At 41.8% G+C, this 21,055-nt stretch overlaps 1 protein-coding gene and 1 long non-coding RNA gene across 4 annotated transcripts in view; one reads left to right on the top strand and one right to left on the bottom strand.

Annotated features, from left to right (window-relative positions):
* Pdss1 (decaprenyl diphosphate synthase subunit 1) overlaps positions 1-21,055 on the top strand; it is a 42,157-nt gene that overhangs the window by 12,490 nt on the left and 8,612 nt on the right. For both annotated transcript variants that reach the window (XM_076572553.1, XM_042278005.2), the window contains exons 4-9: positions 1,507-1,637; positions 7,116-7,257; positions 9,057-9,168; positions 9,261-9,370; positions 18,417-18,497; positions 18,613-18,726. In XM_076572553.1, coding sequence (XP_076428668.1) covers positions 1,507-1,637; positions 7,116-7,257; positions 9,057-9,168; positions 9,261-9,370; positions 18,417-18,497; positions 18,613-18,726 — 690 coding nt within the window. The remainder of the gene's footprint in view (positions 1-1,506; positions 1,638-7,115; positions 7,258-9,056; positions 9,169-9,260; positions 9,371-18,416; positions 18,498-18,612; positions 18,727-21,055) is intronic.
* Positions 13,534-16,368, bottom strand: LOC121829499 (uncharacterized). Of its 2 annotated transcripts, none has more exons than XR_006072385.2 (2): positions 15,229-16,368; positions 13,534-13,819 (listed from the first exon to the last, which is right to left on the bottom strand). It is a non-coding gene; the product is annotated as an uncharacterized LOC121829499 (long non-coding RNA). The 2 variants fall into 2 exon arrangements; XR_006072386.2 differs by having other exon boundaries at positions 15,236-16,368.

The following is a 21,055-nucleotide window of genomic DNA, read 5'->3' as shown; positions in this document are numbered from 1 at the left end:
CAAAACCTGTTTTCCCGAGTGTTGCAGCTGGTAGAGCAAGAGGGGAGGGCATCTTTCCTCCACCCCACCACCACTGCAGACGAGGGAGGCAGTACCAGGTGTACCCCTCATGCCCTCAGGGCTGGCTCACCCACGTCCCTGTCTACATGGTCCACTGCTGTGCTGGCCAGGTGAGGCACGGGGCCTGTGCTGGTGAGGGCTTGGGTCAGGTCCCCCACCTGCTGCAGGTGTCAAGGGGCGAGGAGAGGAGGGCATCTTTCCCCTCACCCACATGGCAGACAAGAGGGGTACGACCTGCTTTCCCATTCTCACACCCACAGTGCCAGCGCGCCTATCCCCCTGTGAACAGGGTTAGCTCAGGTGAGATGTAGGGCCCTCCCTCCTGAGTGCTTCAGCTGGTGGGGGGGGGGGGGTCAGGACCAGTTGTCCCTAGTGCTGCATCCAGTGAGGGGTGGGGTCAACTCTGTACAGCCCTGTCTTCTCTGCCATTGGTGGTATCAAACACCTAGGACATCAGCACAGACCAGGGCCATGAACCAAGGCATGGGCCCTGGCAGCAGCCCAGGCCCAGATATCACCATGTCACTAGTGGTAATCAAGCCACCCACCTCAGCCCAGATATGCCTCTGTCCACAGGACATGAACCATTCTCTCCCGCCCCCACCTCTCTCTCTCCCTCCCTCCTTCCCTCCCTTTCTCTCCCTCCCTCCCTCCCTCTTCCATAACACATGTACATTTGCCCACCATAACAAATCCCATCTGCCTGTGTTTCTCCTCAAAGCCAGGGGTGGGCCTGCTTGTGGGTCTCTTTGCCTCGCTCAGTCCGTCGTGGCACTGGGCAGGAACAGGCTTCTTCCCTGGAGCCCAGGGCAGTCTGCCCCAGGACTGCGTGTGGGAATATGCTATATTTTTAAACTGTTGTCTCCATTAGGTGTGGTGGTACAGTCTTAGTGTCCAGCACTTGGTAGGCAGAAGCAGGAAGGTCTTGGATTCCAGGCCATCGAGGGCTTCACAGCAAGGACATAACTCAGATAATGATAATAAATTGTCTCCCACCTCAATAGAAAATTCCCCACAGTCAAGCAACCGATGCTTTCTCTACATTTCTTCTATGAACCTTTGAAGTATCTTCTGCTAAATTAGGCGCAGACAGACTTACTGATCTGTGCTCTGCCCTAGTTGTCTTCTTGTCTGCTGACTTCCTATCCAGGATACTCCTGCTCTGCTTCCTAGGCTCCCACACTTCACACTGTCCTCTGCCTTCTAAGTTGCTTCCTAGCCCTCTGTTCCTTTCCTTGTCCTGCTGTCACTAGCTGTCATGGGGCGGGTGGCAATCCCTGCCCTAATACTGACACCACACCACTTGAGGCAAAGCCACACATTATTTTTGTGTTGATTTTCTCAATTGAAATGGGTACACTAAAATAAAACTGAAGTTTTGAAGAAAACAAAAATCCTGTCTGTGTGACTGTAATGCCATGCTAACATGAACAAACTATATTTCAGGAGCTGTGCATCTCCACCAAAGAATTGAAGGACATGTCTGAATACTACTTCGATGGCAAAGGAAAAGCCTTTAGACCGATTATTGTGGTGCTAATGGCCCGAGCATGTAATATTCATTACAATAACTCCCGGTGAGTTGCTTTATTCCATGCTTTTGTTGTTCATTTCTATATGGAAAGTTGTCCTTCATAAAGTTATTAATCAAGTGTTCATCTAAGAAGCAGCTTCTAAGAATTCACTAAACCATGTGTAGATTCTGACTCACTAAATGAGCATCTTCTTTTTCTGACTTTTAGATGTCCACAGCAGAAAACTTGAGTTGCAAATAAATACATTAGAAACATTTGAAAGCCAGTTTATTTCCCCATTAGAAAGTAAAGAATCCCAAGATACGTAGCTATTGACTTAACGATTCTAAACATAGGCAGTTAGCCCAAAGCTTGTTCTGGTGTTATTCTGTGCTATTATCAGGGGCAGTGTATGCATACACCTTGGATTGACTGCTTTCTTGTGACCTTCATTGTGCAGAAGAAATGGTTAAAGAAAACAACTGATAGCTCTCACATCTTGAGCATAGATAAAATTTTAAAACATACATATTAGTATTAAAGGAAACAGTAAAAGGAAAAGCGTTTCCCAATGCCTTACATGGCCAGACCTTTTTCTTATTCTCCTCTGGTCCTGTGTTTGATCTTACCCACATTCTGCTTTCTACTTACCACCTTTTTTTTTTTTTTTTGTGGGTTGTAGGGGTGGTGATGCTGAGTATTGAACATAGGCATCAGGCATGTTGTCAGCAGCTCTGATGCTCCCTGTGCATTGTGGCTTCTGTCTGATAGACACTCTTCCAGGCGATAGCACTGTCCTTGCCAAATGCCTTCTCGGGGCTGGAGAGATGCCTGAGCAATTATGAGCACTTGGTGCTCTTGCAGAGGACCCTAGTTTGGTTCCCAGCTCCTGCATGGTGGCTCACATTGTCTGTTAATACCAATTCCAGGGGATCTCCCTCTTTTGACTCCTGCAAGTACTGCATGCACATGGTATAAATATATACACACAGAATAAAATACAAAATAAGAAGAGTAAATGTAACTTTTTAAATGAAAAATTACTTTTGAGGTGAAGATTACTGTTCTAGAGAAATTGTTTATGAATTTTTTTAAATAAATACATAAGACAGTTTATTAAGTTTCGATATAGTATGGGAAAGAACATTTTCTCCACTATCTCAAATCATTATTCCCTGGCCAGTGAGATGGCTTGGAGGTGCTTGGTTCAATCCCTAGGACCCACATGGTGAACAGAGGAAGCTGAATCCCTTGGGTCATCCTTTGACCTCCACATAAGCACCATGACATGTGAACTCCCCCTCCCATATAAAATAAATAAATGTGTTGAAAAAAAAATTTTTAAAGCCATTTTTCCCTGTAGTTGAAATTTTTTATTTTTCTCTTGGAATTGTGTAAACTGTTGGTTGCAGAAAACACAGGAGAATGTAACAGACTAAGGGCGTTACAGTAAACTCAGTTTGGAGCTGGGTGGCGGTGGGCACACCTTCAATCCCAGCACTCGGGAGGCAGAGGCAGGCAGATCTCTGTGAGTTTGAGGCCAGCCTGGGCTACAGAGTGAGATCCAGGACAGGCTCCAAAACTACACAGAGAAACCCTGTCTCCAAAAAAAAAAAAAAAAAATTAATTTAGTTTGGGGATATTTGAGCTGTGCCTTCCCTCCCTGGTACTGATAAGGAGAGCTTCTGAGAGACAGTGCAGAGATAGTGTTGGCCATGTGGGCCTGACTCCTATTGTGATGTGCAGTGAAGTGATTCTCTACCCGCTGGCATGCTTTTAATCCCCACTTCTTTTTTCAAAATGTTTTATTAGCATATATTGAGTATACATATACATAACAGCAGGTCTTATTATCACATGGTCATAGGTTTAATATATCTCTATCAAATTCAAATCTCCCCCATTACCTTCCCTGGTCCCCACTAGCCCTCCTCCCAGCCCTCCACCTGCTCTCCTGCCCTTCCAGTTTTGCTTTAGATTACCCAGTGATTGCCATTAGGTTTGCTTACAGGAGCGTGAGTATTTTATCAACAGCTACACCACTGAAGATGTCTCTCCCCGCCCCAAGCAATCATTAACTGACCATAAATCCTCAGGAAGGGGTGGGGCCTCATCCCATCAATTGCCTCCATGACAGGATGTTGAGAGGCTCCTTCTTGTGCAGGTAATTACAGTTGTTGTAAATTCAAGAGTGCGATATTCGATATTCACATCATACCAAGAAATTAGCAGTCCCATACTAGCCCCTCCTTTTCCCTCTTCCTCAAGTGATGTTCCCTGAGGCCTAGCGCTTGCAATGTAGATGTCCCATTTACGCGGAGCTTTCACCAGCTGTTTGTTCTCATCACATTGACCAGTTATGGATCTTTGCAGTTCCTGCTGCTCGCAGCAGAAAGAAGCCTTTCTGACTGAAGCTGACAGTGGTACTATCCAGTGGGCGGATGCAGTTGCTTAGACAGGAATTGGACAGACCTATCGTGTCCACTTAGCAGAACAACAGCAGTAGTTCCCCCAGTGGTGCCCATGACCTCCCCAACCCCAGTCTTTGACAGGATTTTTAGTGCCACATGTGAATTTCCTCTGTGGAGTGGGCTTCAAATCACTCAGGAATCAGTTGGTTATACTGGATAACACTTGCCACATTGAACCATTGGACACATGTTGTATGACCAAGGATAATGGGCCAAAAGGTCAAGTTTGAAGGCATCCTTCCTATACCCTTATATTGAAGACACTTTTCTTTTTAAAGAGGGTCTTGTATTTAGCTTCTTAAGCTTCCTAAATACTAACTACTAGGATTCCAAGGGTATACTATCGCCTCACTGGAAACTCCTTTGCTATTGATGCCACCAATGCTCTCCCACATACACACACTGTAGGTTTCCTTGTAATCTACTTAAGACATCACATACTATATTAATATATGAATATGGGAAACATTTTCTAATGTTTCTCAGTGGCAAATGCCTTTAGTCTTAGCTGTTAGAGGACTGAGGTAGGAGGATTGCTTAAACCTATGAGTTCAAAGTCAACCTGGAAAACATAGTGAGACCCTGTATCTAAAAACTATAAAACCAGACAAAGTCATGTGTAAGCTAAGTGAAGGGTTTATATGTGAATCATTGTATTTTACTTACTTCTATGTTGAAAATTCATTGTAATTTTTTTTTTTTATATTTTAATGAAGAGAAAGAGTCCGGAAGGGTTTACTGAGTCATTCACTGCATGTGGAGGGTGTAGCCAGGTTTCAAGACAAGGGAACTCTGTTTCTCATGCTACATTATCTGCCACCTCTTCCAGAAACTGGGAAGGTGTGGCACCTATTCACAGCAGGAAATAGGAACAGTACCCAGCTTTCCCAAGGCGTGACTCAGCTTGGCACTTTAAAGATTGCATCTTAAAGATAGTGATAACTTTTTTGGTAGTCTGTAAATTATTGTCATTGGTCCATCATCATGCTTCATTCAGGGTAAGCAGTGGCCATAATTTCCAGATAGAAGCTAAAAAACAAAAATGCAGTTGTGTAGGGGGAAAAGGATACAGTTATGATATGTGTTCTCATGTAGAGCTTATGTTACAGTGCCAAGTTACACCCTAAGCCAGAATTCTGATTAAATCAGCAATGTAACCATTCAGAACGGCACTTAATATATGTGCTATATAGTCTTTATAGTTACAGACAATTTTTGCGAGCAGGGGATATCGCTCAGTGGGAGAGCACTTGCCTAGCATACATAAAGTTCTAGTCTAAAAACCTAGTACCTTGAAAGAAAGACTTTTTTGAAATAGTTTGGTCTCAAACTCATTCTATTCCTACCTCAGTTCCCATGTTTGGGGCTTACATAAATACATCACCCAGTTCAAAATATTTCAAAAAATCTTTGTTTTCATATCCTCAAATTTCAGATATTAAATGCTGGCTTCTTGTTAAGTGTTCATGATTTCATCCTTCCAATAGGAGCCCTATTTGTTGACATAGCTTGTAATGATGAAATGGTGCCCAACTTGGGACATGGCAAAGGGCAAAGGCCTTAACAGTCGTTTAGAGGTAAATTCTACCACTAATGAGTAAAGAGTATGTATTTTGTTAGACTGAAATTCAGTTGAGGTAATATTCTTAGAAAAGTTTCTATTTTAAAACTATAAAACACATATATTTTTCTGTGCATCAACTCAAAGAACTAGAGCCTAGTAAGTTTACCTAGATAATATATATGTTTCCTAACGAAAGGTCGGGGGATCTACTGATATAGATTCAGCACAAGCTCTTCAGAACTACTTGCACAGTGATTTTTCTCTTTCACTGATGCAGTGTCTTGTGTTGATGTTGGAGGTCAAACCCAAGGCCTTTCACGTGCCACAAACCTTCTTTCTCTGTGAGCTGTGCTGTCCGCAGCCTTGCTGGGCTGGTTTTGTGCGATGATTTGTCTATACCTACTATTGCTTTTTCTTTACTTTTTCCTCCTGAAAGAGACTTTTATGATCTGGAAATACTTGAAGCTGCTGGTTTGAATTGTGAAATTTAATATATAACATGTAATATTAGATAAATTACTATTTATAAAAGCAAGTAACTTATATAGTAGTATGTAACTATATTTACTATATAATAAGCAGTACCTTATAGTTGATGTTGGGGCTGGAAGCAGTGAGGAGGCTGAGACTGAGTTCTAAAGCTTTGGGTGAGATGAACCACCACATCGTCACACTTCCAAGTCCTGCTTAGATAAGCTCAGGAGATGCTGTGTGTGTGCATGTGCGCGTGTATGTCCAACCCCTGATATCTGATTCTTTAAAACATTTCATACTAAGGCAGAAGATATGGCTTAGCAGTTCAGAGCACTTCTTGTTCTTGTAGAGGATCTGAGTTCAATTCCCAACACTAACATGGCAGCTTACGACCATCAATAACTATAGTTTCAGGGGATCTGACATCCTCTTTTGACTTTGGGCTGACACAACATGTGGTACATAGGCATCCATGCAAGCAAAACACTATACATTAATCAAAAACAAAAACCTCCATACCATGCAAACCACTTTTTGTAAAATACTTTTATGTGTGTGTGTTATGTGTGTGGGCACATGCATCCTAAGGTATGCATGTGGTGGAGGTTCATTGCAGGACTCAATTATCTTCTACCTGTGGGGTCTGTGGATTGAACTCAGGTTGTCAGGCTTAGCTCCTGGGCCACTTACTGGTCCCAGCCTTCAAACTGTAAACTGATTATAAACTTGGACATCTGACCAAGACCACCTCTCTTGGACAGAAAGATGATTTTCTTCCACCCAATGGCCAGGCTTCTAAGATGCTTACCATATTTTAAGTGGAAATTCTAATGTCATAGCTGGGTCTCTAGATCATTAGAATGTTCTCCAAATAACAGAAATGGCTCTATAGGACAGCCAACATTTTTATACAGTTTCTCTTAGAGAAATAAAATTCTTTATCCTAGATCCGATATCCAGTTTTCACAAGATGATTGCTGAGAAGGTTCTAGGAGGCGTCTGTTAAAAAAAGCATTGCTTTCTGTTAATTAGAGATATGCAAGCCAGCCAACGCTCCATAGCCTTAATTGCAGAAATGATCCACACTGCTAGTCTGGTTCATGATGACGTTATTGACGATGCAAGTTCTCGAAGAGGAAAACATACGGTTAATAAAGTCTGGGGTGAAAAAAAGGTATGATGGTTTTTTATTGTTGCTTTGGAAAATCTTTCTTACCAAATCACATACTTATGGGATTGCATTTGCTTTTCAGATTTGTAAAATACGCTTGTTTCAATGTGGTCTTTGAAATTTCAAAGAAGTTTGTGTTATATATGTAAAAGTACTTGACAGTAAAAACAAATTCAGTGTTTTTCCTTATCACTGTTTCATGTAGAATTTCGTCTAGTTATAAGGAAAGGCATTTTCATGGGTATCTCTTGAGGAATCCTACATTTTTCTGTTGCACCCAGATTGCCTACATTCACTTGAGCCCATAAGCATATGTTATTTGCCGCATGTTCAATAGTGTCAAAGCAAATAAAAACTACAAAACAGAAAAACCTCAGAAATAGTGTTCTACCATCAAAACTTATTACCTTTTTAAAAGAGGTCCTAATAAGATTTGGTTCACACACACATACACACATATATGAAATTTTTATGTTTGCTATAGTGAATATATATACATATATAATCATTATTTGATGGGTATGAGTGTTTTGCCTGCATGTAGATATGCACACTACTTGTGTGCCTGGTGCACAAGAAGGCCAGAAAAGGGCATTGATCCCCTGGTAGTGGGTTTACAGGTGTTTAGAAGCCACCATGTGGATGCTGGGAATCAAAGCCAGGTCCTCTGAAAGATCAGCCAGTGCTCTTAACTGCTGAGCCGTCTCTCCAGCCCCTGTATATTCATTTTTAAATGTATTTCCCATTTTATTAGCATTGCTTGAAGAAAACATGCAAAATAGGGACTTTAAGTTGAAGATTTATAAATTATGGGTGGAAGAATGAAGTTGAACAAATGAAAGGAGGCTGTGTAGGTCTTCTGTGATCGGGCAGACCTGTGCCTCCATTGGCAGGCTCACATGATGGAGAACAAACCACAGTACCCGAGAAGAACTTCCCCTTACATGGTTTTTCACACACTTCAAGCATCTGGTTCCCTCCTGTTGGATTGTCAGTAGTCTCGTGTGCTGGCTATGCTTTAATGGGAATGAATTTTATAAAAGGATGGGTAATGCCAGGCGGTGGTGGTACATGCCTTTAATCCCAGCACTCAGGAGGCAGAGCCAGGTGGATCTCTGTGAGTTCGAGGCCAGCCTGGTCTACAGAGTAAGATCCATGACAGGAACCAAAGCTATCCGAAGAAACCCTGTCTTGAAAAACCAAAGGAAAAAAAAAAGAAAAGAAAAAGAAATGGAAGAGAAGGTCAAAAAATACTAAATGCACTATTCTAGTTTGGAGAACAGATAAATACTAAAATGATTATTTTGAAAATTCTATTAATTTAGGCAGGTATGTAGCTCTGTTGGTATAGCACATGCTTGGCATATTAAAAAAGCTTCAAATTCAACCCCTAACATCTCATGAGTGGCGTATAGTGATGCATGTCCATAATCCCAGTACTCAGGAAGGGGAAGCAGAAAGGTCAGAAGTTCAAAGTCTACTTTGGCTATATAAGAAGTTGGAAGACAGCCTGGCTTTTTAAAAAATAAAATAACATTCTATGAGTGAAAATTTGTGTTAACTATAGCATTTCTGTGTAACGGAAGTCGTACTGATGCATATCTTTAAATATGCAAAGGCATGTGCATGTATAGATAATGTACTTGATTATACTGTATAATATACTGCATGATTTATAACTGATAATTTGTTCTGGGCACATTAACATCCTGGGGATCAAACCTGTGCGTGCTAGGAAGGTGCTTAACTACTGATACAGCTGTGAACTTTTTATCTGCGGTGTTTTTTTCTCCCTTTTCCAGGCTGTTCTTGCTGGAGATTTAATTCTTTCTACAGCATCCTTAGCTCTGGCACGGATTGGAAACACAGCTATTATATCTCTTTTCAGCCAAGTTATTGAAGATTTGGTGCGGGGTAAGTTATTCTGACTTTTCTGTTTTGTTCAAGCCTGGTATTTGGCCAGACAGTAAAACCATATCTCAAGTAATCCTTCTCCTTCTTGATAGGTGAATTTCTTCAGTTAGGGTCAAAGGAAAATGAGAATGAAAGGTTTGCCCACTACCTGGAAAAGACCTTCAAGAAGACGGCCAGTCTGATAGCCAACAGTTGTAAAGCAGTATGTACGTTCTGTCTTTTTTTAAGTTGAAAAAAGCCCACACTTATTTCTTGATGGCTAATTCTCCTAGAACCATTTAATTAGACAATCGTAAAACAGCATCCTGAAGTCCCAAAAGTCAGGGAAACCTTGCACCCCAGACAACTCCTGCTGTGGTTTCCGTTTTGCTGTCTCCTTTTGGTGTAGAAATCAGGAACTTTCCTTTCATCTTCTTCCCCCAAGAATCAAAATACTTGCCAGTCTAGGCTGGCAAGATGGCTGGGCAGGGAAGAGCTTGCCACACAAACCTGATGTTAGTTCGATTCCTGGAGCGTAGGTGAGGAGAGAAGTGGGTCCGGGAGCCGTGCTCTGACCTCCACACACGTGCCATGGCACATGTGTGTCCATGCTGACACACGTTACATACACTTAGGATAGAAAATTCAATCAATAGATTTCCCAGTCAAAACCATGTGACATTCTGAGCAAAAATGTCATAGTTGTTACACATTATTTCTACTTTTAAAAATAAATTGTCACATACATATTTACCTAGGAGAAAATTGTTTTAATTATTAGATTTCACTAGTATTCTATATACTTTTTTTTTTTTTTTGGTTTTTCTAGACAGGGTTTCTCTGTGACGTTTTGGTGCCTGTCCCAGATCTCACTCTGTAGACCAGGCTGGCTTTGAACTCACAGAGATACGCCTGGCTCTGCCTCCCAAGTGCTGGGATTAAAGGCGTGTGCCACTGCTGCCTGCCTCTATACTTGTTAATAAATAGTAGACCTATTATAGTATATCTTCTATATATAAGCTATAATTTTCAGAGTATAAATTGAGTACTAACATCTTCCTCTCACAGTCTCCCTGGTCCTCTTCACCTCCTATTTGTATTGTGCTCTCTGCCTCTCAGCTTTATCCAAATATTTAAATCAGTGTCCATAATCTGTGTATTAAAATGTATGATAGTCATTGTTAGTTCATACATAAGAAACAGTCTCTTGGGGTTGGGGATTTAAGCACAAGGCCCTGGGTTCAATCCTCAGCTCCAAAAAAAAAAAAAAAAGAAAGAAAGAAAGAGAGAGAGAGAGAGAGAGAAAGGAGGAAAGAAAGAAACAGTCTCTCCATAAACTATTCCTGTGAGAAGCCATGTTTGGTGGCACATTTCTGTATTCCTAGCAGTTGGACTTGGAGGCAGAAACAGGAAGATTGTGTGCTCAAAGCCAACCAGGGCTACATAGTGAGTTTTAGGCCACCATGGGCTATAGATGACATCCTGTCTCAAAAATAAGAACACACTGTTTAGCTAGGCAGTGGTGGTGCATGCCTTTAATCCTAGCACTTGGGGGGCAGAGGCAGGTAGATATCTGAGCTCAAGGCTAGCCTGGTCTACAGAGCAAGTTTCAAGATAGGCTCCAAAGCTACATAAAGAAACCCTGTCGCGGGGAAAAAAAAAAAAAAGAACACATTGTTTATCCAAGCATGTCTCAGACTAGCAGGTTTAGAGAAGAAATCTGGGCAAGCAATGGTCCTATGTAATAGTCCTGTGCAATCAAGACAAGAAGAAAGAAAGACATGTAAGGGCAGGTGTAAATTATTGCCTTGGAACATAATATAGCAAATAATAGTAAAATGGAGCCTTTTTCTAGTTCCTTGATGATAATGCCTCTATTTTGCCATGCTACATGAAACACATACTCACCGGGTGTGGTGATACATGCCTTTCTCCCAGCACTCAGGAGGCAGAGGCAGGTGGATCTCCATGAGTTCGAGGCCAGCCTGGTCTACAGAGTGAGTCCTGACACAGCCAGCGCTGTTACACAAAAAAAAAAACAAAAAAAAAAAAAAAACCCTGTCTTGAAAAAAATCAGTTAAAGAAACATATACTTATGGGCCAGGAAAAAAAAAAGTAAGGACAACAGTTTCTTCATAAAAAGATCTAATTGAAGCCAAGAGATATGAGTTATGTAGGACAAGCTGGCCACAGTCATAGCTCTTCATCTTTTCCTGAGAGAGCTATTATGTTACATTTCCAAAAAATTACAAATGTGGTGTTTTTAAAGAAGACATAAAATTATGATAGACCGTTTATAAATGGGTATCATAAAACGGTTGCATTTATGCTTTATTATTAACCTTTGGTTGTCAAATCTCTCAATGTCTAACCTCCTGGGCTCTGGAGAGAGGCTTCAACAGTTAGAATGTTTGCTGCTCTTGAAGAGAACCCAAGTTCAGTTCCCAGTACTCACATTAGGCAGCTCACACCCACCTATAACTAGGAATCTGACACCCTCTCCTGGAAGATCTGTCTTCCTAGACAGATGTAGAAACATGCGCCTCTTATCCGAGTGTTGAGGCTAGAGGATTGCCGTGAGTCCAAGGCTAGCTAAGGCTCCATAGTGTATGTCAGCGGGCACAGGCAACCAACTGCCAAAGGAGCTGCTCCATTATTAGGGGGAGGTTTATATTGTAAATAAGAGGCAGAAAATATACAGAGGTATTTGGAAGAGTCAAGAACAGAAAAAGAAGCTTTGACTTTTAAATATATAACAAGTGCTTGTGATTAGGGATTGTAGGTGCCCGGAGGCCAGCATGGACTTTGATAATTAACCACAGGGACATGGCAGTGGAGCCGTATGTCCCTTCTGCCAGAGGCAGGGGAAATGACTCCTTTTGGGGAAGGAAAATCTTTTTCACAAGTTCCTGAGGAATGTTAGACGTACCTAACCACTAGAAATCCTATAATCCAGCTTTAGCCCATTTCTGGATATATGAACAGCCTGAGTCCTAACACATAAAAAAAGAAAGAAACAATCCATCCCTAGGAACTACTAGTATGTTAAGAGAAGATCATTGATAACTTCACAGGTTTGCTGCTGCAGTTTAGAAACACTAGCAGCAGGTGGAGATGCTGTTACTTTTAAAACACTAAATGAGTATTCTCTGGGCGCAAAGGAGCAGCTCTACATGGGACCAGGAACTAATTCACACAGTGGTATAATCCTTGTGTCACCAGGGAGAGGCATCATCACTCCTCACTGCTTAAAAAGCCAAAGATAATCTATGTGTGAGTGAGGAGCTCCTCGTGTTTTTCAGAGATTATCAAGTAAGCAGGAACCATGAGATGCCTCACCAAGTAAAGTGCTTACCACAGATGATGATCTGAGTTTAATCCTTAGGCCCCACATGGTGGAAAGCTGCATACAGAGACACACATAAATAAATGAAAAATAAATGTAATGAAAAATTAAGATAAACAAGTAATAAATGTATATTTTGGGGGGTATTTTTTTGTTTGTTTGTTTGGTTGGTTTTGGTTTTTTGGTTTTTGGTTGTGGTGTCGTCCCCCCACTCGAGACAGGGTTTTCCTGTGTAGCTTTGGTGCCTGTCCTGGATCTCACTCTGTAGACCAGGCTGGCCTCAAACTCACAGAGATCTGCCTGGCTCTGCCTCCCGAGTGCTGGGACGAAAGGTGTGTGCCGCCGCTACCACCCAGCAATAGATGTATAGTTTAATATGGCTCAATTCTGATTAAAAAATGAAATAATCTAAGACTGGGAATAAAGATTGATGGTAGAGCACATGCCTAGCATGAATAAATTCCTAGGTTCAATCCCTAGTATTGCTCCCTCCTCCTAATAAAAACATTTTTTAAAGGAAAAAAAGAAAGAAGAAAAAGTGTGAAAAATTAAAAAAGTGTTCTGTGCCAACCACAAGGAGGCGTGCTCACAGTGTCCCAGATGACTATTAGAACCAGCAGAATCATAGTGCAAGCACTCTGAACAAGAGTTCTATATTTAAGTGCCCATGGGTGGAAATATTCCAGAGGTGTTAGGTATTTAAAATGACTATTTTTATATGCTCTTGGTATTTAAGATGCAGACATATGAGCAAAGACATTCATGCAGAGGAAATTAGACGTGCCAAATAAAGGAGATAAGAATTTGGAGATGAAGATCATTACAGAGCACTTGGGAGTCCATAATGCTGTGAGAATTTAAAGGAAGCTTACCAGAATTTTATTCAGTCTACTAAAGACACCATTTTTCCCTTACTATGCTTCCCTACCCTTTCTTATGTACCTATTATATTTTTAACCAAAAGAGTATTAAAATTCAGAGAGGGAACTGGCTAGAGAAACTGCTTTGAGGCTTTGAATGATATTAAAATAGAATTGATGTTATTTTCAAAACATAGTTGGCCATTTATTTGTATTCATAGTCATGCCAAATGCACTCTGTAGCTTCCCAGTGAAGATCACAATTTGTTCCCCAGGAAGTCTGGTGGGAATGAGACAGCAGTACAACAGCAAACCTTCTCTCTCTCTCTCTCTCTCCCCCCTCCCCCCCATCATTTCCCTGTCTGCTTCACCCAGCAGGTCAGTCTGGGAGCCTTCTGGTTCTTCCTTCCTCTGCTTCATTTTGCATAAATAAGATCCATATACAGGATTTCCTGGTCTTTGTAACCTGTAATAAATTAGTAGACTATTTAGTGTTTGTTCTGCTTGCTGTATTCTGGATGATTTCATGTTGATTATGCACACCTTTTTTGCCCCCATCCAGCACTCAGGAAACAGAGGAAGGTAGATCTCTAAGTTTGAGACACACTTGGTCTGCATAGCAAGTTCCAGGCCAGCCAGAACTACATAGTAAGACCCTGTCCCAAAAGAAAAACAAGCCCAAGCCCACAGCTGTACAATGTCTGTTGTGTGGCAATAGCATCTCTTGCTCAGTCAGTCTCCTATATACAGACATTAAGGTTTTCAGTACTATCCAGTCCTGAGCTGCACCACCATTACTCTGTGTGTCTGTGCAGTGAGGCTCACTTCTGGGGTAAATTAGAGGCCATGTATGTGTCGTTTGGTTAGGCACCATCAGACCTCCTTAGGTAAGCATAGAATGCATTACTGTCAGCACTTCGAGTGACTTCCTCTTTCCCTGGGGTTTTACTAACTGAAATTCACACTTGATTTTTTCAATTTTTGACAGTCCAGTTTGCTTCAATTATCTCTCTCGCTACTTGAGTAAAGCTGAATATCATTCACATCATTGAGGGCTATTTGAGGTTTTTTTTTTTTATTTTGTTTTGATTTGTTTTTTATTATATTATTATTTGGAGAGGTACCTGAATGGCACAGCACTTGAGTGGAAGTCAGTAGGTCTGTGGAGTTTGGTTCTCTCCTTCTACCTCTCTGTGGCTTTCAGAGATCAAACCCAGGTCGACAGGTTTGGGGGACAAGGTGTTTATGATTAGGTCTGTTTTCATATCTCTTTTTTAATTGTCTATGTTTTTTATGTATTTAGAATTTGTATTTGCAGGGGGTCTTGTTGTGTTTTGTTTAAGGCAAAATCTTGCTCTGTATTCCAAGCTGCCTGTAGCCCATGCTCTTCCTGCTTTGGCCTCTGGACTACTGAGATTACTGGTTTACTGTATCACCTCCAGATCTTTATAATACTGTGTTCATATATTTTTCTCTCTACCTGTTTAGTATATTTATCTATAATGGTACAGACTCAAAGTATCTACGGTATTTTACAATTTTTATGTGTCTGGGTGTTTTTCCTGCATGTGTGGCTCTGCACCATGTGCATGCACCATGTGCCCACTGAGGTCAGAACCAGGTCCTCTAGAAGAGCAGCCAGTGATCTGAACTGCTGAGCAGTCTTCTCCAGCCCCGCTAACCCTTTTTGTTTGGTTTGGTTTGTCTTGAGGTAGGGTTTCACTATGTAGTCCTGCCTGATCTGGAACTCTCTGTTAGACAAGGCTAGCCATAAATCCATAAACTACTCCTGCTCTGCCTCTCAAGTACTACGTGAAAGATGTATGCCGCCATAACTTCTATACTGTTTTAAACAAATAAGGCCATAATACATACTATTTACCCATCAGAAAATATCTCTAATCTTCTAGTGCTGTGAGTATACAATCCAAAGACAGGAGAGCCTTGTCAACCTTTGCCCTCCAGTGCAAGTCCTTCTGCCATGAGGCCGAGGGAATGTAGGCTTAGGTGTGGTCCTCAAGCAGCGTTTGCCGCAGCACGTAGTCAGACTTTCTTTGGCTTGATCATTTTTCATACTCCACCTACTTCAGGAAGATGGGAGGCATCTCTCTGGTGCTGAGAACAAGCAATGCCTTACAGCTTGCCTTCTTGCCATTTTGTGCATTGTGCTACATTGTATCTAATTTTATATTTGTGGCAGTTGTTTTCTGTCCCTTAACCTGGTTAAGGGAACCAGAACTCTTCAGAGTGGTCTTCAAGTCAAACAGAAATTTTGACTTGAAGTCAATAAGGAGTTCATTGCCGGGTTAGTATATCCGAGCCAGGAAGAGACAGTACAGACAGACCTGAGCTTGCTGCTGACCTGGGCGACTTTCCTCACCCTCTGGCTTCAGTTGTGTGGCATTAGAACCAGTGCTGCTGACTGACTAAGAGAACACTCCTCACAATCAGACATTTGGATTCGGGTTCTGACTCCTGCATGTCGTAGCATTCTAATTCCTGGAATGTTCCACACCTCAGTTCCTCAAAGCTTCTAAGGAAATATATAAGAAACCTTAGGATAGTGCATGGTGAATGCCCAGAATTTGTTAGATTTTATCATCATGAGCCACAAAAGTATTTATGAGCTATTGTGAAACCTAAGGAATTCATAATGCTGGTTATATGCACCACAAATGCTAATTCGTTGACTTTAAAAAGACATTTCCCATTTATTTTTATTTTTTGGAAGGAAGTTTTTGTTTCTGGGCATCTGTCTTTATGTTAAGAAGCTCACTACTGGAGGCTGTTTCATTATTAGTTCTTTCTGCTGGGGCGGAGGGGGTCATTTTGTTCTGAGTTTAGCATATCCAGCTGCCTGAACCTTGCCTTTCTCTCACTCTGACCCAAGGTGGTGGATATCTTGACTTTTCTAAATTGACCTCCATGTGGTCTCACAGAATAGTTGAAAAGAAGAGCTCTTCCCTGGAGGCCATGGATTACAGGTCTTTGCTTTTGAAAACAGTTAAGATTTTATTACTCCCCGGGCGTTGGTGGCGCACGCCTTTAATCCCAGCACTCGGGAGGCAGAGCCAGGCGGATCTCTGTGAGTTCAAGGCCAGCCTGGGCTACCAAGTGAGCTCCAGGAAAGGCGCAAAGCTCCACAGAGAAACCCTGTCTCGAAAAACCAAAAAAAAAAAAAAAAAAAAAAAAAAAGATTTTATTACTCACTAAGTAAGTGGCCTGTTTGGTATGTGCAGTGAAATCCTGTTCTGCCAGCGTTACAGCTGCATACCTTATTAAATCATCAGGAAGTATTAGCAGGGCTGAAGTGGGGCTGAGCTCGAGAGCACTTCAAGCCATGGGTTTGAGCCTCAGCACCACAATAGGAAAACGACAAAAAGTATAGCTAAGCAATGAGACCGCTAGCAGATCCTGCCTGCTTCCTGTGGATGAAGACAAAGAGAATGGGGATTCTTCTGTTTTCTGACTCACATTTGTAATCTTCCTGCCTCACCTCTTGAATGCCTTGATTACAGGTGCGCACATCCACATCCAGCTAAACAGGAGCATCATTTTCTTTCTTTCTTTTTCCTTTTCTTTTATTCTGCCTGTTTCGTTAGATCCCAAACCAGTATGCTAGGTAAATGCTTTACTACTGAGCTATATCCACAGCACTAAAGGAGAGTCCCTAATGGCAAATTTCTCATTCTGATGAGGTAAGAGTTGAATTCCTACACTTCGCAGGTGGGGAACCTGAAGCATACACAGAAGCTTGATCAGACAGCAGATCAAGGTCACTGATAGTTGCTAGAAGGATACCTCCAACGCTCAGGCTTCTTCTGGAGCTTGTCCTACCTTCTTCCCATGCTGATGTCTAGGAGGAAAGTGCTCTCTAATAGAGAACCAAAGTAGGCAGTGTGGTTGTTTCTCACCAGTGACCCATTTCCTCTGGCTTTCTCACTGAGCTTCAACATAGACTTTCCTTCCCACTGAGCAGAATGTCCTCCCCAGTTCCCCTTTGTTCTTTCCCGGTCTTTGATTTCTGAAATGTGGCTGGGCCTGCTTAGCATGCTCAACAGTGCAGCAGGAAGTAGCTCCCATGGCTTAGTGTAGATTAGCATGCTCAGCACTAACCAGCTTCTGTCTGAGGTTTGGGGCTTTAAAAGGCTTTGTAAGTCCTACTTCTCTCCTTTTTGGAAGGGTGGGGATGCAAACAAGCAGTCCTAGTACAGTGCAGTTATTTCTGATGAAAGAGGGCTAAAAACCGTAGGTCCACGGAAAGACCCTTCTCACAGTGAAGAAACAGTATCTAAGTCCAGACTGAGACTGAGGCTGTTAACAGACATAGCAAGAAACAGCTGCACTGAGAAAAAAGTGTGGCCGGTTGTGGTGGCGCATGCTAGTAGGATTTGCTGAAGGAGGTGGAGGCAGGAGGATCACAAGAAAAAGTGTGATCACCAAAACTGACCCACAAATGAAGAGGTGTTTGGCAATGTTGTGTGTATGCTGAGATTCCACCCCTGAAATGAGAGTGACTCCTCAGAGGGCATCAGAGCTAACAATTGCACTGAGTGCGGGAAGCCAGTGTTTTACACAACAGCATCTTTTTTTCTATACCAGAAATATTTGCTTAGCTTACTATCAGAATTTATTCTTATGGTTCTTTGTCTGGAAGACTGTGTATCTTGTCTGAAAGAACTGGAGGAGGAAGAAAGCCGGCCAGCCTGAATCCAATCCCTGAAATCCATTTAAAGATGGAGAAGAGACACCAGAGTGGCATCCACATTCCTATACACACATCAGGCACACTCACAAATATTAAAATAAATGTAGGAAAATGGGCTGGGGTTGGAGCTGGATGGTAGAGTGCTTGCCTAGCTTGCATGAGGCCCTGGATTCTATTCTCAGAACTGAAAATACAAAACACCACTTTTTAATGTGTTTGGTGTCCCTTAGGTGCCAGCATCCCCTGATTGACATAGGCTTGGTTCTCTTAGGGGATGTGTGAGTGGCTCCTTCATCAGGGTTGACTGCCTTATGTCTGGATGCCACAGCTTACCAGAATCTTCTTTTTGTTTCAGGTCTCTGTCCTGGGTTGCCCTGACCCAGTGGTGCATGAGATTGCCTATCAGTATGGGAAAAACGTTGGAATAGCTTTTCAGGTTGGTTTGCCTGTGTGTGGGAATGGTGATGTGTAGGCATAGCCTGCATTAGCCTCAGTGTAAAGCGTTCAAAGCAGGGAGGACAGTGGGTGTGACTCATCTCTCCTTTCACCAGCTCATAGATGATGTATTGGACTTCACCTCATGTTCTCACCAGATGGGCAAGCCAACATCTGCAGACCTGAAGCTAGGCTTAGCCACCGGCCCTGTCTTGTTTGCTTGCCAGCAGGTAGGTTTTATTATCTTTGAAGCACAGCTGAGGAGCTCTTTGGAACTAATATCTTTAGGCACAGCTGGTAAAGTGTGAGATTAAGAACAGCTGGAGGCATTTAGATAAGGGACCACAGATTTTATCCTGGTTTCATAACTGAGATGTTAGGGTGCTAATTATACTTCTATAAGCCTTATCGGTGAAATACAGATTATAATCTCAGTTGTTGTGAGGGCTAGTTAATAATACTCATTATCTTGTAAATCAGAAAGTGCTGTGTGAACTTAATGTATTTTGGGTGTTGCAACATTGACAATTGGGTGTGCCTCAAAGCCTCTTAAAGGTACAGGAAGTGCCAAGGGTGTCTGTCTGAGAAATTGATACGTTCTAGGAGTTTAATGGAATTGTGTGCACCCTGAGAGAAGCCTGGGAGCCTTAGCCATTGCTCCAGAATGTGAAGAAGAAGTCTATTAAATGCACCAGAACCACATAGTTCCTTCCTTTTCCAGACTGGGAGACTGTCAAGGAAGTAAGTGAAGCTGCTTTCCTTGTCATCCTTAATATAGAAGAGATGCTTAGGAAGCCTCAAAGATACTGCAGTGACTGTCAGAGCAGCCATTTTCATAGCTTCTTTTGGACTCTAGCCATATGCTTTTGGCTATGCCAAATGCTACTTGGAATAAATGAGCCATTAGCTGTGAGTGGGTATCTTTAAAACAAATATCCATCTGAGTGGCATTTAATTGGTTATTTATCAGTGTAATAAGATGATCATCACCAACTACCTTTTGGGCCTAAAATTTTTAAAACTCTTATCAGTGTTCTCATAAATTTTACTTATATTCTTTCTTTAACATGTAAGTCAACTTCTCTAGCATTAAGTAGCTCCATTTTGATATTAAAACCAATGACCTTCCTTTTGATTCATTTCTGATTCAAGAAAGGGAAGAGATGATCTTTCACCCTCTTATCTAGCAGCCACTCCGGGTGATGGTGATTCATCCTAGGGAGGCCGATGTCTGGATGACTGGACTGGATCCCATGGACAGTCTCAGTCATCCTAGGGAGGCTGATGTCTGGATGACTGGACTGGATCCCATGGACAGTCTCAGTCAACTGAAGAATAAAGACTATGGAACCGAGACGATGGGGCACTCAGAAACTTCTATCCTCATTACCACACTCCATCTTCTCAGAATTGTGAGGTCAAGTGCAGTGAAAAGTGTGCAGTTCTGATACGGCAGCACAGACCTGTAAACCCAACATCCAGAGGCTGATGCAGGAGGATCATAAGTTGGAGGGCAGTCTGAGTTACATATATTTAACATTTAAGCATTTAACAAAAAAAAACCAAAAAAAACTCTCAGAAATAAAAAAAGAAAAAGAAAAAAGACAACAAAATATAAGCATGCTATGAATGGTTGGTCCCTTCTCCCATGAAACTGAGACTTATTAACTCACTACCCAGTATTTAGGAAGATTACTAATATATATGCCAAGTTTAAAAATATTTTAAGAAAACCTTTTGTACATTAAAGCTTTAGTAAGGAACATTTTCTGTTATGCCATAACTCCATACATAGTACTCCTGAGCCATGTATATAAATGTGTATAAATGAAAGTATATCTGATAATAGAAAAATTAGTCATTGGCCAGCATTTGTTGTGCAATTACAGACCTTCATCTCAGTCACAGGTTAGTATGCATGAGTAGAGGACAGCTCAAATAAAGCTCAAGTCAAGTCCCATTCTCAAAGCCAACTAGCTCAGTGAAGATTCAGCTAGGCCCAGAGCCTTTCCCTGATTTAGTCTATAAAGACTAAATTTGGTTTGTTCTGCTTTTAGAAATCTCAGCAATTATAAATACTTGTCATGAGCTCCATGAGACAAGTGGAATAGACTGGTGTCTTTTGATTGTTTCATTACATTATTCCTAAAGAGCCACAGTTTACTTTCCTCTACAGAACGGATTAATAGCTGGTTATGCATTCAGATACAATGGTACAAAGTGGGAACAGAAACAGAATGCACAGCTCTTATGATTGATCTGTCTATAATTCACAGCAGATGGGAAATTACCGAGGTTTTATATTTGCTTGTCTGGTTGGTTGGTTGGTTGGTTGGTTAATTGTTCTTGAAGTAAGAACAAGGAAAAGGAACAGAAGGTTACCCAAACTATGGTTTTATGTGTGCTTACTGGGAAATCCCAGAATCACACGTCACCCAGTTATTCTGACCAGACAGCACTTTCCCCAGTTTGCCTGTGAGGCGATGGGAACAAGTGACAAGGCATAGTGCAACCCCCAAAAGGAAACATGATGAGGCTGAGCAGGAACTTACTCTGGAC

This window comes from Peromyscus maniculatus, chromosome 5 (genome assembly GCF_049852395.1).
Source record: "Peromyscus maniculatus bairdii isolate BWxNUB_F1_BW_parent chromosome 5, HU_Pman_BW_mat_3.1, whole genome shotgun sequence".
Lineage (NCBI taxonomy): Eukaryota > Metazoa > Chordata > Mammalia > Rodentia > Cricetidae > Peromyscus > Peromyscus maniculatus.
The sequence above is the reverse complement of the archived record's forward strand: the minus strand, read 5'-3'. Positions and strand labels throughout refer to the sequence as shown.